General features: G+C 42.4%; 1 protein-coding gene across 1 annotated transcript; it reads left to right on the top strand.

Moving 5' to 3' along the window:
* Positions 1 to 159: 159 nt before the first annotated feature.
* On the top strand, positions 160 to 12392 carry LOC128610636 (carcinoembryonic antigen-related cell adhesion molecule 5-like). Its single transcript, XM_053630057.1, has 5 exons — positions 160 to 544; positions 854 to 1047; positions 4362 to 4674; positions 11607 to 11876; positions 12052 to 12392. The coding sequence occupies exons 1-5, from the start codon at positions 160 to 162 to the stop codon at positions 12390 to 12392; spliced, it is 1503 nt and encodes a 500-aa protein (XP_053486032.1).
* The last annotated feature ends 229 nt before the right edge of the window (positions 12393 to 12621 follow it).

The raw sequence follows: 12621 nt of genomic DNA, 5'->3' as shown, positions 1-12621 counted from the left end.
CCGATCACCTGAACTTTGCATGTTACTGGATTACGTTTTTGGATCACGTTTTGGATTTGTCTGCCTGTCCCTCTTTAAATAAAACTGTTGTTCAACCTGTGCTTGCATCCTACCGTATCTCCGTTGCGTCACGACACGTGACAGAACATTCCGCCGATCATGGATGCAGCACGAGAACGCAGAACCCGGAGGTCCACGCCAATCATCCCCGTCTTGGATTCTATGCAGTTCTCGCAATGGACTTTCATGGACCTTCCCGATCGGTATGATGGCTTCTTTGGTTATCTGGACTATTTTTTGACAGACTGCCAGAGTTACTTCTCAAGTCTGTTTGACCCGAAGCCAAGGGAGAGACAATGGATTAAGTTCATGATGTCCCGATTTTTTGGCCCAGCTCGCAAGTGGGCACAGCAAGTAGCAGCCATGAGACCCCGGGTACAGGAAGACAGTAGGCAGTTTTCGGACTTGTTTCTGAGGGAGTTTGGAGAACCAGGGCAGAGCTACAACTTGGATGAGCTGTTGAAGGGAGTTACTGTGGCGAATAGTGCTGATCTTCCATTCCACATGCATTATGAGCGGATGAGCCACCAAGTTGATGTTAACACGGACAACCAAGTCCCTGAGGTCCAAGTCCAAGTCAAGTCTCAAGCTTCTGAAGTCCAAGTCGAGTCTCAAGCTTCTGAAGTCCAAGTCAAGTCTCAAGCCTCTGAAGTCCAAGTCAAGTCTCAAGCTTCTGAAATCCAACTCCAGTCTCAAGTCCCTGAGGTCCAAGTCAAGTCTCCAGTCTCGGAAGTCCAAGTCAAGTCTCAAGTTCCTGATGTCACGCCCATGTCTACCGACCCGGTCGCCCAAGTTCAGCCCATGCCCGAGTCTGCCGGCCCGGTCGCCCCAGTTCAGCCCACGCCTGAGTCTGCCGACCCGGTCGCCCCAGTTCAGCCCACGCCCGAGTCTGCCGGCCCGGTCGCCCCAGTTCAGCCCACGCCCAAGTCTGCCGACCCGGTTGCCCCAGTTCTGCCAAAGCACGAGTCTGCCGACCTGCACAGCCAAGTTCTGCTCACGCCCGAGTCCACCGACACGCACAGCCAAGTTCTGCTCACGCCCGAGTCCGCCGACACGCACAGCCAAGTTCTGCTCACGCACGAGTCTGCCGACACGGCCACCCAAGCTCTGCCCATGCCCAAGGTTCACCTGGTGACCTCAGAGCCTCAGCCTCCCTGGTCAGCTGTGGATGTCGCTCAGCCTCCCTGGTCAACTGTGGATGTCGCTCAGCCTCCCTGTTCAGCTGAGGTCGTCGCTCAACCTCCCTGTTCAGCTGAGGTCGTCGCTCAGCCTCCCTGTTCAGCTGTGGACGTCGCTCAGTCCTCCTGTTCAGCTGAGGTCGTCGCTCAGTCTTCCTGTTCAGCTGTGGACGTCGCTCAGTCCTCCTGTTCAGCTGAGGTCGTCGCTCAGTCTTCCTGTTCAGCTGTGGACGTCGCTCAGCCTTCCTGCTCCATGGCAAACCTCGTTCCCCCCTCCTGCTTCGAGGAGACCCACACTCCTCTCCCGGGCCGCACGGAGACCCACGCTCCTCTCCCGGGCCGCACGGAGACCCACGCTCCTCTCCCGGGCCTCACGGAGACCCACGCTCCTCTCCCGGGCCTCACGGAGACCCACGCTCTGCCTTCATGCTCCGCCGAGGTCTTCGCTCAGCCTGTCTGCCCGGCGGTAGTTGTTGCTCTGCCTACCTGTTCAGCCGGGGACGTCGCTCCGCCTTCATGCTCCGACGAGAACGTCACCCTGTTTCCCTGCCCAGCTGTGGTCATCGCTCTGCCTTCATGCTCCGCCGAGGACGTCGCTCAGCCTGCCTGCCCCGCCGAGGACGTCGCTCTGCCTTCATGCTCCACCGATGACTTTGCTCAGCCTGCCTGCCCGGCTGTGGTCATTGCTCTGCTTCCCTGCTCTGCCATGTACGTCGCTCTGCCTTGTTGTTTCGCCAAGAACGCCGTGCGGTCTCCAGGCTCTGCTTGGGACATTCTGCCAAGGGGGCCAGGGCCGCCAATGGAGATGGATGTTTCATGGCACTCCGGGAGAAGTCCCCTCGGGGGGGGGGGGTTATGCGACGAGTTCCCCTTTAAGCAGCGCGCTGTGGAGCATGTAAGCATGCGTGCACAGGCAGGTGCGGGAGCACCTGCTTTTCCCTTGTGGACAATCGTGACATTCCGACACGTGCATTTGTTTATGTTTCTGTCATGTCTCCTCCCCATTCTGTCATTGGTTGTAGTCTCATGTGTGTCTGAATCGTCCTCAGCCGTCAGCCATTACGAGGCTGATTATCTCCGCATATATACCTCGCGCCTCCAAAGCACACAACGCGGAATGTTGAATGAGTTAGATAGTCGATTAGTTTAGAGTCCTTACGATAGATAACCACAGTCACAGTCCACAGTTTCATGTTTCGTTTCATAGTCTTAGTCTTAGTCTTAGTCTTAGTTCATAGTTCATGTCATGTGTAGTTTCGTTTGTTAAGTTCATGCTGGTTTCTCCGCTACCAGTCCCTCGCTGTTGTTTATGTTCCATGTTTGGTATATCGACCCTGAATCCCGAGACCACGACTTCGATTCCTGCCTTGCCGCGTTTATGCCTGTTTGCCGATCGCCTGAACCTTGCATGTTACTAGATTACGTTTTTGGATCATGTTTTGGATTTGTCTGCCTGTCTCTCTTTAAATAAAACTGTTGTTCAACCTGCGCTTGCATCCTACCTTATCTCCGTTGCGTCACGAAACGTGACAAGGAGGAATTTTAGCCCATTCTTCCTGGCAGAACTGCTTTAGCTCGGTCATATTCTTTGGACGTCTCATGTGTATGGCTTTCTTCAAGTTATTCCATAGCATCTCTATTGGGTTGAGGTCTGGGCTCTGACTTGGACACTCCAAAAGGCGGATTTTGTTTTTCTGAAGCCATTCTGTTGTGGACTTGCTCCGGTGTTTTTGGTCGTTGTCAAGTTGCATCACCCAACTTCTACACAGTTTCAGCTGACGTACAGACATTCTCACATTATCCTGAAGAATTGTCTTATATACTTGGGAATTCATCTTCCCCTCAATGATTGCAAGCTGGCCAGGCCCTGATGCAGCAAAGCAGGCCCAAATCATGTTTCCTCCAATATACTGTACGGTTGGCATGATGTATTCATGATGATATGCCGTGCCCTTTCTACGCCAGATGTAGTGCTGTGTGGTTTTTCCAAATAGTTCAATCTTAGTTTCATCAGTCCACAAAACATTTTTCCAATACCGCTGTGGAGTGTCAATGTGCTCTTTTGCAAACTTCAGGCGTGCAGCAATGTTCTTTTCAGTAAGCAGTGGCTTCCTTATAAGATTTATTAATTAAGTTCTAGACAAGCAAAGTGCGCAGAGTCGAGGTGTAAGAGCCAGAGTAAGTTTTTTTAAATAAAGAATGGATAATGTGGGGTTGGAGTTTCAGGGGTTAGTTACGTGTTCACGGAAAGGTGGGTCTTTAGCAGTTTTTTGAAGATGGTGACAGATTCTGTAGTCTGGATTGAGATTGGAAGTTCATTCCACCACTGAGGAACAGTTAGTGTGAAGGCTGTGAATACTTATGTACATGTGCTTTTTTTTTTTTTTTTTTTTAATACATTTACAAAGATTTCAAAACAAACTTCTTTCACGTTGTCATTATGGGGTATTGTTTGTAGAATTTTGAGGAAAATAATGAATTTAATCCATTTTGGAATAAGGCTGTAACATAACAAAATGTGGAAAAAGTGAAGCGCTGTGAATACATTCCGGATGCACTGTATAAAAAACAAACAAAAAACCACAAGTTCAACAAAGCATGTATTTCTTGGAAAATGGGAGGTTAGGGTAATGGTGGCTCAGTGTTTAAAGGCCGGGTAACTGACAGACATACAGTGATGAGTAAAGATGTGTATGTCAGAATTATTGTTTTCTAGCACCATGTTTTCTTCTTTTTATTAAGTATAACTGTTAAAATTGTAATCAAATTATACCCATTCAGTTATTTCTAGTATTATTGTGTATCTTTTACCTTTAGTTTCTTGTACCCTTTCTGTCACTCAGTGTTCCTAAAGATGAATATTCAGGAAAACAGGATAACAGACACACTGTAACTCAGACATGAATCAATAGTGAAAAAGATCTAAATGATCAGAACAGTAACTTGATTAATTTTAGCTTTCGGTCAGTTTTCCTAACTGTGATCTACATTTACTTCATTAGTAGTGATTGTTAAAATGACTCAGTCCACCTCTGACAGAACTTAATTATTTACATGTGGCAGATATACTGTATTCCATTTTAAAATCTTACTACTCATTTCAATAATGCTGTTGGGAATTAATTCATACATACTTTTTTTTATTTTATTTTTTTTACAGAAAGTCCTAAAGCTGTGGTGACCATAAAGCCTGATAAACATGTGTTCAGTGGAGAGACTGTGACTCTCAGATGTGAAATACAGGGAGGAGGAGACACTGAGTGGACATACAGCTGGTATAAGAAAGATAACACACTCTACCCATCCCGCACAACACAGGAGTTCAGCTTCAGCTCAGTTAGAAATGATGACAGTGCTGAATACACCTGCAGAGGGAGGAGAAGCAGTGACTCTCAGAGCTCAGAGATCAGTGATGCTGTTACACTCACTGTATCAGGTGAGTGTGAGTTTATTTTATTAACTATTTGTTATAATATGTTATTACTTTGTTTTTTATTATATGTAAAATGTATCAGTAATTTCAGCTTTCAGATTTGTTCCAGATTATTTTCATTGAGCTACACTGTAACTGAGTCTCATTACAATAACTTTACAGCTTCCTTCTGTCTGTTTACTCTTAATTTTCCACTTTTCTACCTTAAAGCCACTTTTCTACCTTCCCTTCAATACTGCTCAAGACAGGAATCATCACTTATTACTCAGTCTGACTGGTGGAATATAATTTTGTCTTTGACTTTATTTCAAAATTGTTAGGAAATAATTGATATGTATAAGAAACAAGTTCTTCACCTAATAGTCAAGCTGATGACCCTGTCATGATTCTTCATGTTTGAAAAAAGATTTGAAGGTTTCACTGTTGTGGCTTCACAGTAAAGATCTGTACGTTTAGTTGAGTGAAGAAGATTTTTAAATAGATACTGATGTGTGCAGTTGGTGATGCAGGTTGCGTCTACACACTTTACCCCCATTTTTCTTTAACATGCACATACAAGAACTAGAACACATCTCAGTCCAACACAGAGTCTCTGTAACACATCAGCTGTACCAAAGAGCACGACCTTCACTGTCTGGAGTCATTCAGCTATAAACATCTGCTTGTTAAAAATAATAAAAAATGTGCACTCTAGCAAGAAAATCACAAAGTCATATAATGATTTTCAATATTGACGACGTTATCAGATTTGTAAATATACTCGGATAAATGCAGGAATATTGGGACAGTTAAACCTATAATTATTTATTTTCTAGCTTGATAAATGTATGTAAAAACATATGTTACTGAAGCCTTGCAGTGGAAGTGCTTGATACAAATTACATGACTTCATTCATGTGACATCATATAAGGGGGCGTGGTCTGATCCAAACAGGAGATTTGACTTATTATTTAATTTAACCTTTATTTAATCAAGTGAAGAATCATTGAGATTAAAAATCTCTTTTCAAGAGAGACCTGGGCAAGACGGCAGCATACAACGTTTCAACATGCAAAACATACAAGCAATTATACAGTAGAGTTAGCATAGCATCATAGCATCCATAAAACTGTTGACCTAAAAGTTTCTTGAGGTAGAAAAATTACACACATTGTATAGTTTTTTAAATGAGGTTCTAAAATTGTTATTTAAGATGCATTTAGACCTGATAAACTGTAACAAAATAAGCAGAGAGTTAGAGCAAATCATGTACAGATATTTATCATTTGATTATTTCCTATGTTTTTAAACATGTGTAGGGATCTACAAGTATTTTAAAAGACGTTTATTTTGACACCGCATCTGAGCGTTCCTTAGCTAATCGGAGCACACAAGTGTAGTTGGCGTGTGATATGAGAGGAAGCTAAACTAAATAAAAAGCTGAGTACTACGACCACATGGGGTTTTGATAAAGTTATAAAAGTTAAGTTACACCTGTGGTCTACTCAAGAGTTACACTGTGTTACTGTGATTCAAAGTTGATGTTCTCCAGTACAGCCGAGACCCTGAGTGACAAACACGGTTATCTGCACATCATTGTGTTGGACTGAGTGACGATCCTGAGAGCAGTTAGTGAGCGAGAGAATGACTGAAAAGTGTTAGCCAGTAGAGTGGCTTGGTTTGTTTTACTGCCAGAATTTATTTGACTCTTTCAATGATCAGTACGTGTTATTGGTGACTCAGGGAGACACAGCTGATGTGTTTATTAATCACAGGGGAAGATTTTATTTTTGGATAACGTGGGTTTTGTCAGCATTAACCATCATAGGCCCGTACTTGAATTGTAATCACGGCGGATCCCACCATAGCTGTCTGGGCTTCTCCAGGACAATTGCCAAAGATATTCATGCCTCAGTGAAGAGACATTACCCCACCATCCTCTAGACCTCCTCCAGCGTCTCATCTCCACGTATCAGATGAGTAATATTAACTCTTGTTTTCTCATGAAAGAAGATTTAGAGACTGGACTTTGGAGAGCTTGATAATTAAATCCAGTTTGGAGTGGATGCAGATTTACTTTAGTTTCTGGATTCATTGACGCAAAGAGACAATATAATAGTTTTTTTTAGAACTTGAAAGTGAATATTTCCCCGTAATTGAATGGACCTGAATTTCCTGCATCAAAAAAGAGTGACAGATTATTTATTATGATTTTTTAGGTTTAACTGGCAGCACTTAAGGGTTATTTATTTCAAATGATTTCTATTTGATTGTATTGGGTTGAGTTGGAGATTTAACCTCACATTTTCCTTTCTGTAAGATAAAAACTAAGAACAATTACTTTTATTAATTTCATACAGCATATAATTATTAATATTAATAAATATTTCAGTTAATTAAGCTTAAGGTACAGTTTTTGTTTATTTTGAGATACTTATTAGGGAGTAGAGGTGCCTCACCTATCCTGTTAGATCTGAGGAGGGCGGGACTTCAGATAATCATACTCATCCTGCATATTACCTTCAGTACTTACTTCATGTGTCTGCCGTGTTAAGTGAAAAATCCGGAAACCCACCTTTCCACATCTCAATCATTACCCACTGCAACACTATAGGTACAAACATACCATGGGGTGGGTGATTAAGATAGACTGGGAAATTTCTGCAGAGATTTCTACTTAGTGTACTATGTTCATAGATGAGGTAGTGAGAGCGTGGTTAGTGTCTCTTTGTGCCTTCAGGAGACCCGTAACCTGCGAGAGAGAAAAGTGAGTGTGAGACAGCTTGAGAGATACGCACAACACACACCCTGACACCTACACAGCGTGAATTTAAACTTGACTGAGTGAAAGCTGTGAGTCCAGTACAGACCAGTTTCTGCTGAGTGTTTTGATTTTGTTGAAAGTGTTTTGATTTTGTTGAAAGTGTTTTGAAAAGTGCAGAGTGAATAAACGTGAGCCTGGAGCTCCGCTAGAATTCTGCTTGTATCCCGGGTTTCGGCACCACTGTAGAACCCGGTGTGGGAGAGTGTAGAGGAAGACCCGGGAGACAGGCACAAAGAAACACACATAAGTAAACTTGGGCAAATCGGACACAGGTGAGAATCATCAGCGTCAATCGGCGTTACCTGCTGATTCGACCCGCCTCCTGTCCGTCCACAGCCAAAGCTTAACCACGCTCCCACTGCCACAATATTATTTTAGCAATGTACATTTATTTGTTTGTTTCTTTGCTGTGAGATGGCAACACTATCCACTTGTATAGATGTTTAGGCAAAACACAAAGTGATAAAAACGGGACCATTTCTAAACCTTCCCAATGTGTCTTCCAGTAAAGATTTTATGTGTAGTTTGCATTTTGTGCTCCACTTTTCTCAAAATAATCTTTACTCTCTACATCCATAAAAATAAGTTGATGGTATATATCATTTCCCCATTGCATAAAACAACAATATAAACACTGTTTGTTACTAAAAGTGTCTTAAGAGCTACAGCTTGGCAAAAGAACAGTTACGATTTGGAGGATCGATACCAGCTACCATTGATGATCACCTTAACTCTAGCAAAGAACGCCACCTTGCCCTCTTTTCATGCTGCCCCCCACCAATGGCCATAGTTCCTTACGAGCATTCATGTCAGCTTTGATCAGAGCTTCCTTAAATCTTAGGTTATGTGTCTTCAAGTATTCACAGCTCTTTGCCTGTTTCCATAGGAGTGTGTGCTCTGCTTGAGAACTGGATGATTGTCGGTCTGGGGTCTCTGTTCAGCTCCTTTGGTACTAAACGATGAACAATGTCTACATCCATTGTCTGTCTGACCTTTTCTTCTGGACTGATAACTTCACATATTTCTATCACACATTGCTTAATATTCTCATCTGCCCTTTCCAGAATTCCAGAAATACTTAGATTCCATCTACATTGATATCGTTCAGCCTTGTTCAGTCTGTCTTCTAATTCCTTTACCTCTCGTTGGTTTCTTGTACATGTCTCTTTCACAGCTTTCATATCAGGTTTTTAATTCATTGATTTCTTTAAAGGCAAAGTCAAGTGAGCGTTTGAACATCAATACTCACAGTATTCTTCTTGACAGTTTCATCCAGACTATCGGCTCTCTTGTTGATCTTATCTCTTGTTGAATGAGTTGATGACTCACTATGTTGTTTTGAATCTCAAATAGTGTAAGTTCCGTTGTTGTCTCTTTCAATTCCATGCTCTTCAGTGGTGTGTCAGGTAGAGGAGTCAACTATTTGCCCTCTGCTCTTGGATAAGAGTGATCCCTCTCAATAACATTTACCATATCCTCCATATGAAACGTTGGCTGGTGCTGAGAGGTTTTCTTTGTTTTGGAGGAGGAATCCCACTTTACCTGTGCTGCAGTAGACTTGTCAAGGATAGTAACAGCCATTTCACTAGATTAGAAACCGAGGTGACACAGCTTGCTCCATGATGCAGTAATGTAAAAAATTAACCAATAGCTTTCAAACATGCTGCAGAACTTTATGTATATTATTTAAAGTATTGTATGACCAAAGTCAATAAACATTCATGGATATTTAGCATCTAAACCTTATAAAGCGCTCAGATTAAAAAACATTCAACTGCTACAGCCACCATCTTGGGCCACCCCCTTTTTGTTTGCATCTAGGCATGAGGAAGATGGTGGCATGGTTCAATTTCCCAAATGGTGGATGAGACTGTGTGCTGGAGCGGTCTTTGAATTCAGTGTAGCAATGGTCCAGTATCCTCTTGCACCTGGTAGGGTAGGTGATGTGTTGGTGGAAGTTTGGCACTGCACATTTGAGGTTGGCATTGTTAAAGGCTCCTGCCACCATGATGAGTCTAGTGTTGAGTGAGAGCCTCATGCAGTTCACATAAGGCAGTGTCCATGACCGCCTGAGGTGGAACATAAAGGGCACTGACTATGATCGAGGTACAGTAGATTCCCGAGGATGGTAGAAAGGGTAACATTTGATGGTCAGGAGCTCCAGGTTGGGTGAGCAGGAGTGTGTGAGTGGAACAATGCTCACGCTGTCACACCCACTGCTGTTTACCATCAGATACACTAGCACAATATCACACTAGCTAAACCATAAGGAAGTTGTTGTGTTGGCACACCGAACACGCTGTGAAACACAGCGCCGAATAAATGCAGCTAGCCTCCCTTGTCCCACCAAGACTCACTAGCTCCTGGAGAGAAAGAAGACATCGATTAACCCAAAGTTACACAGACACTAAACAACAAGACACAGAAAGACAAGTATTATAGACCCTGTGGTGTAAGCTATAACACCCAGGCCCACTGACACCACTACACGAAATAGAGCCGAAATAGGCAGTTGTCAACACCCAAGGAGAACCAGAATTATGGTAAACAGTACAAATGACAATTATGGCCACTATAGCATGGAGACAGTAAGGCTTAACATACACCCTCTCAGTAGTAAAGTGGTTATGTGGAACAAACCTGAAACAGGTTCGAGGCTAGGAAACACTAGTTTTACCACTCTCAGACTACTCACTCTCTTACTATATGTGGTTACAAAACAAACCAGACATGCATCCAAAACTAAAGTAAAACAAAATACATAAAACCATGAAACAGAACAGTACATAAAGCAAAACAATCAAGTGAAACGAAACAGTAAATAAAAACAAAACAATTGTTAAAGCAAAACAGCTGTCAAGGCAAAACAATCCATTAAGCAAAACAGTCATTGAAGCAAAACAGCAGCGGTATCACATGTAGCGTCCCAATGTGAAAAAGGGAGAGGTGCACTTACAATTAGATTGAACAAACACCAGACGCGAAGTTGTATGATTACTTACAGGTACTGCGGCTCGAAATACACACATATCACTCAGCCACTGGCTAAATGTTGCGATCACTTTACGTGATCTCTGGCGCCAGTTCACCACAATGCACGCGCCACCATGCACGCGCCACCAGCGCCGCTCTAAGACTATAAAACCAACAAATTAGCCTTGAGGTATTCACCTCATTATGCCGTAACAAAGCCTGAACGTACCTGAACGGAAGTGGGAACCGGAAATGCCATAGGGAGCGAGGGACTCGGAATCACCAAGACACCTATCTGCTTACCAAAATAAGGGTCCTTAAATAATCGGGTAGCTCTCATCCTGTTGGTCTGCCGAACCTGTATCCCAAGCAGAGCCAATAGGACAGCCAAATCACTAACCCTGCCACACATGCAATAAACATGTTTGTGCACAGTTCCATGTGAATTGTATGTATATCCACTGGGTGGACAGCTTAATACACACACACACACACACACACACACACACACACACACACACAGAAAAAAAATTCTAGGTTGGCCATAGACATGAATGAAAGGCCATGATATACAGTTGCCATCAAAATTATTCAACCCTCATTGCAAATCAAGTTTATTATAAAAATGTACAGACTTTTAGCTGTTTGCAATGAACAAATCAAACACAAGCAATTGAAATAGTTCAACACAATGAATGCTTCCAGTGGTTTCCCCAAAATGCAACTTATAATGATTTCTACAGACTCAAAATTATTCAACCCCCTGAATAGAATCCCTCACAACGTGCACACATACACACACACACACACACACACACACACACACACACACACACATACACACACACACACACAATTGCAAACACTTTATAAAATGTAATTTCTCAAGATTTCAGTGATGTATACAATTACTGACTGCTACCAATATGTAGCTCTGCACAATTTGCCCCTTCTACTCCATCCATTAATGGACACATCATGTTCATCAAGAAACACGCGTCAGTGTCACTGTCCTCTAACTAAGATCTGCTCAGTGGCGTTCCTGAAAAGGAACCTTTACAATAAACACTGTATTTAATTTCTTAATTAGACACAAAGATAAAACTACTGCTTATGTTGTAAATGTAAAAGCGGCTCTTCATCATTTCATATCAACAGAAAAACCCAAACCGACTGTGAGAGTGAATCCTCAGAGCTCCGTCTACACTGGAGACAGAGTTACTCTGACCTGTAATCTGAAGTCTACTGGATGGACTTTTCTCTGGTACCGAGATTATTGGCAATCAATTCCCCTGTCTCCTGGAACCAGAAACACCAACACACTCAGTGTAACAGTCTCTAATGAAGGAGAAACACAGTACTACTGTAAAGCACACAGGGGAAACTACGACTCAGAGATCAGTGATCCAGCCACAATTACAGTGAGAGGTATGTCATGTTTTCTACTTTTTCACTACAGATTTAGAGGAAGATTGTGAAAATGAAATTATTTTATTGTTTCAGTAATTGTTTAAAGAAGTATTATAATTGTGTAATTATGTAACTATATTATATGTTTAATTGATTCTGTATGTGTTTAAAATGTTTTGCTATGTTTCTATAGCGAGACCAAAGCCTGTAGTGAAAGTACAGCCAGCTGAGCGTGTGTTCATTGGGGAAACCGTCACTCTCACATGTGAGATACAGACTGGAGAATCCTGGCGTTACCTCTGGTATAGAAATAATGAAGAACTCAGTGATGCTGCAGGAAAGAAAACACACACAATCACTGATATTAAAGACTCTGATAAAGGTTATTATACATGTGAAGGAACAAAGTCATCAGACCCTAAATACACACAGACCAGTGATGCTGTTACACTGACTGTATCAGGTGAGTGTGTTTTATCTCACATATTGTTTATTCCATTAACAGTGAAAAGTGTAGAGGTGTATTTTGTATAGAACACAGTATGTTAGATGCTCTAATGCTGTCAGTGAACTCACTTTAATAAACACTGACTGCAAATCACAGTAACTTATTATAATAAAATTTCTAATAAAAGATGCAGGAATTAAGTGTTTTTGGTTACAAAAAAAAATGACCTACAGAAAACGTTCTTAGAACATTATTTGGTTCCCAAAATAAAACGGGAACCATATGCTAACCTGAGGGGAACGTTCTGTTTTGCTG

This window comes from Ictalurus furcatus, chromosome 7, assembly GCF_023375685.1.
Source record: "Ictalurus furcatus strain D&B chromosome 7, Billie_1.0, whole genome shotgun sequence".
Taxonomy (NCBI): Eukaryota; Metazoa; Chordata; class Actinopteri; order Siluriformes; family Ictaluridae; genus Ictalurus; species Ictalurus furcatus.
Note: the sequence above shows the minus strand (reverse complement) of the source record. Positions and strands in the feature narration are given on the sequence as shown.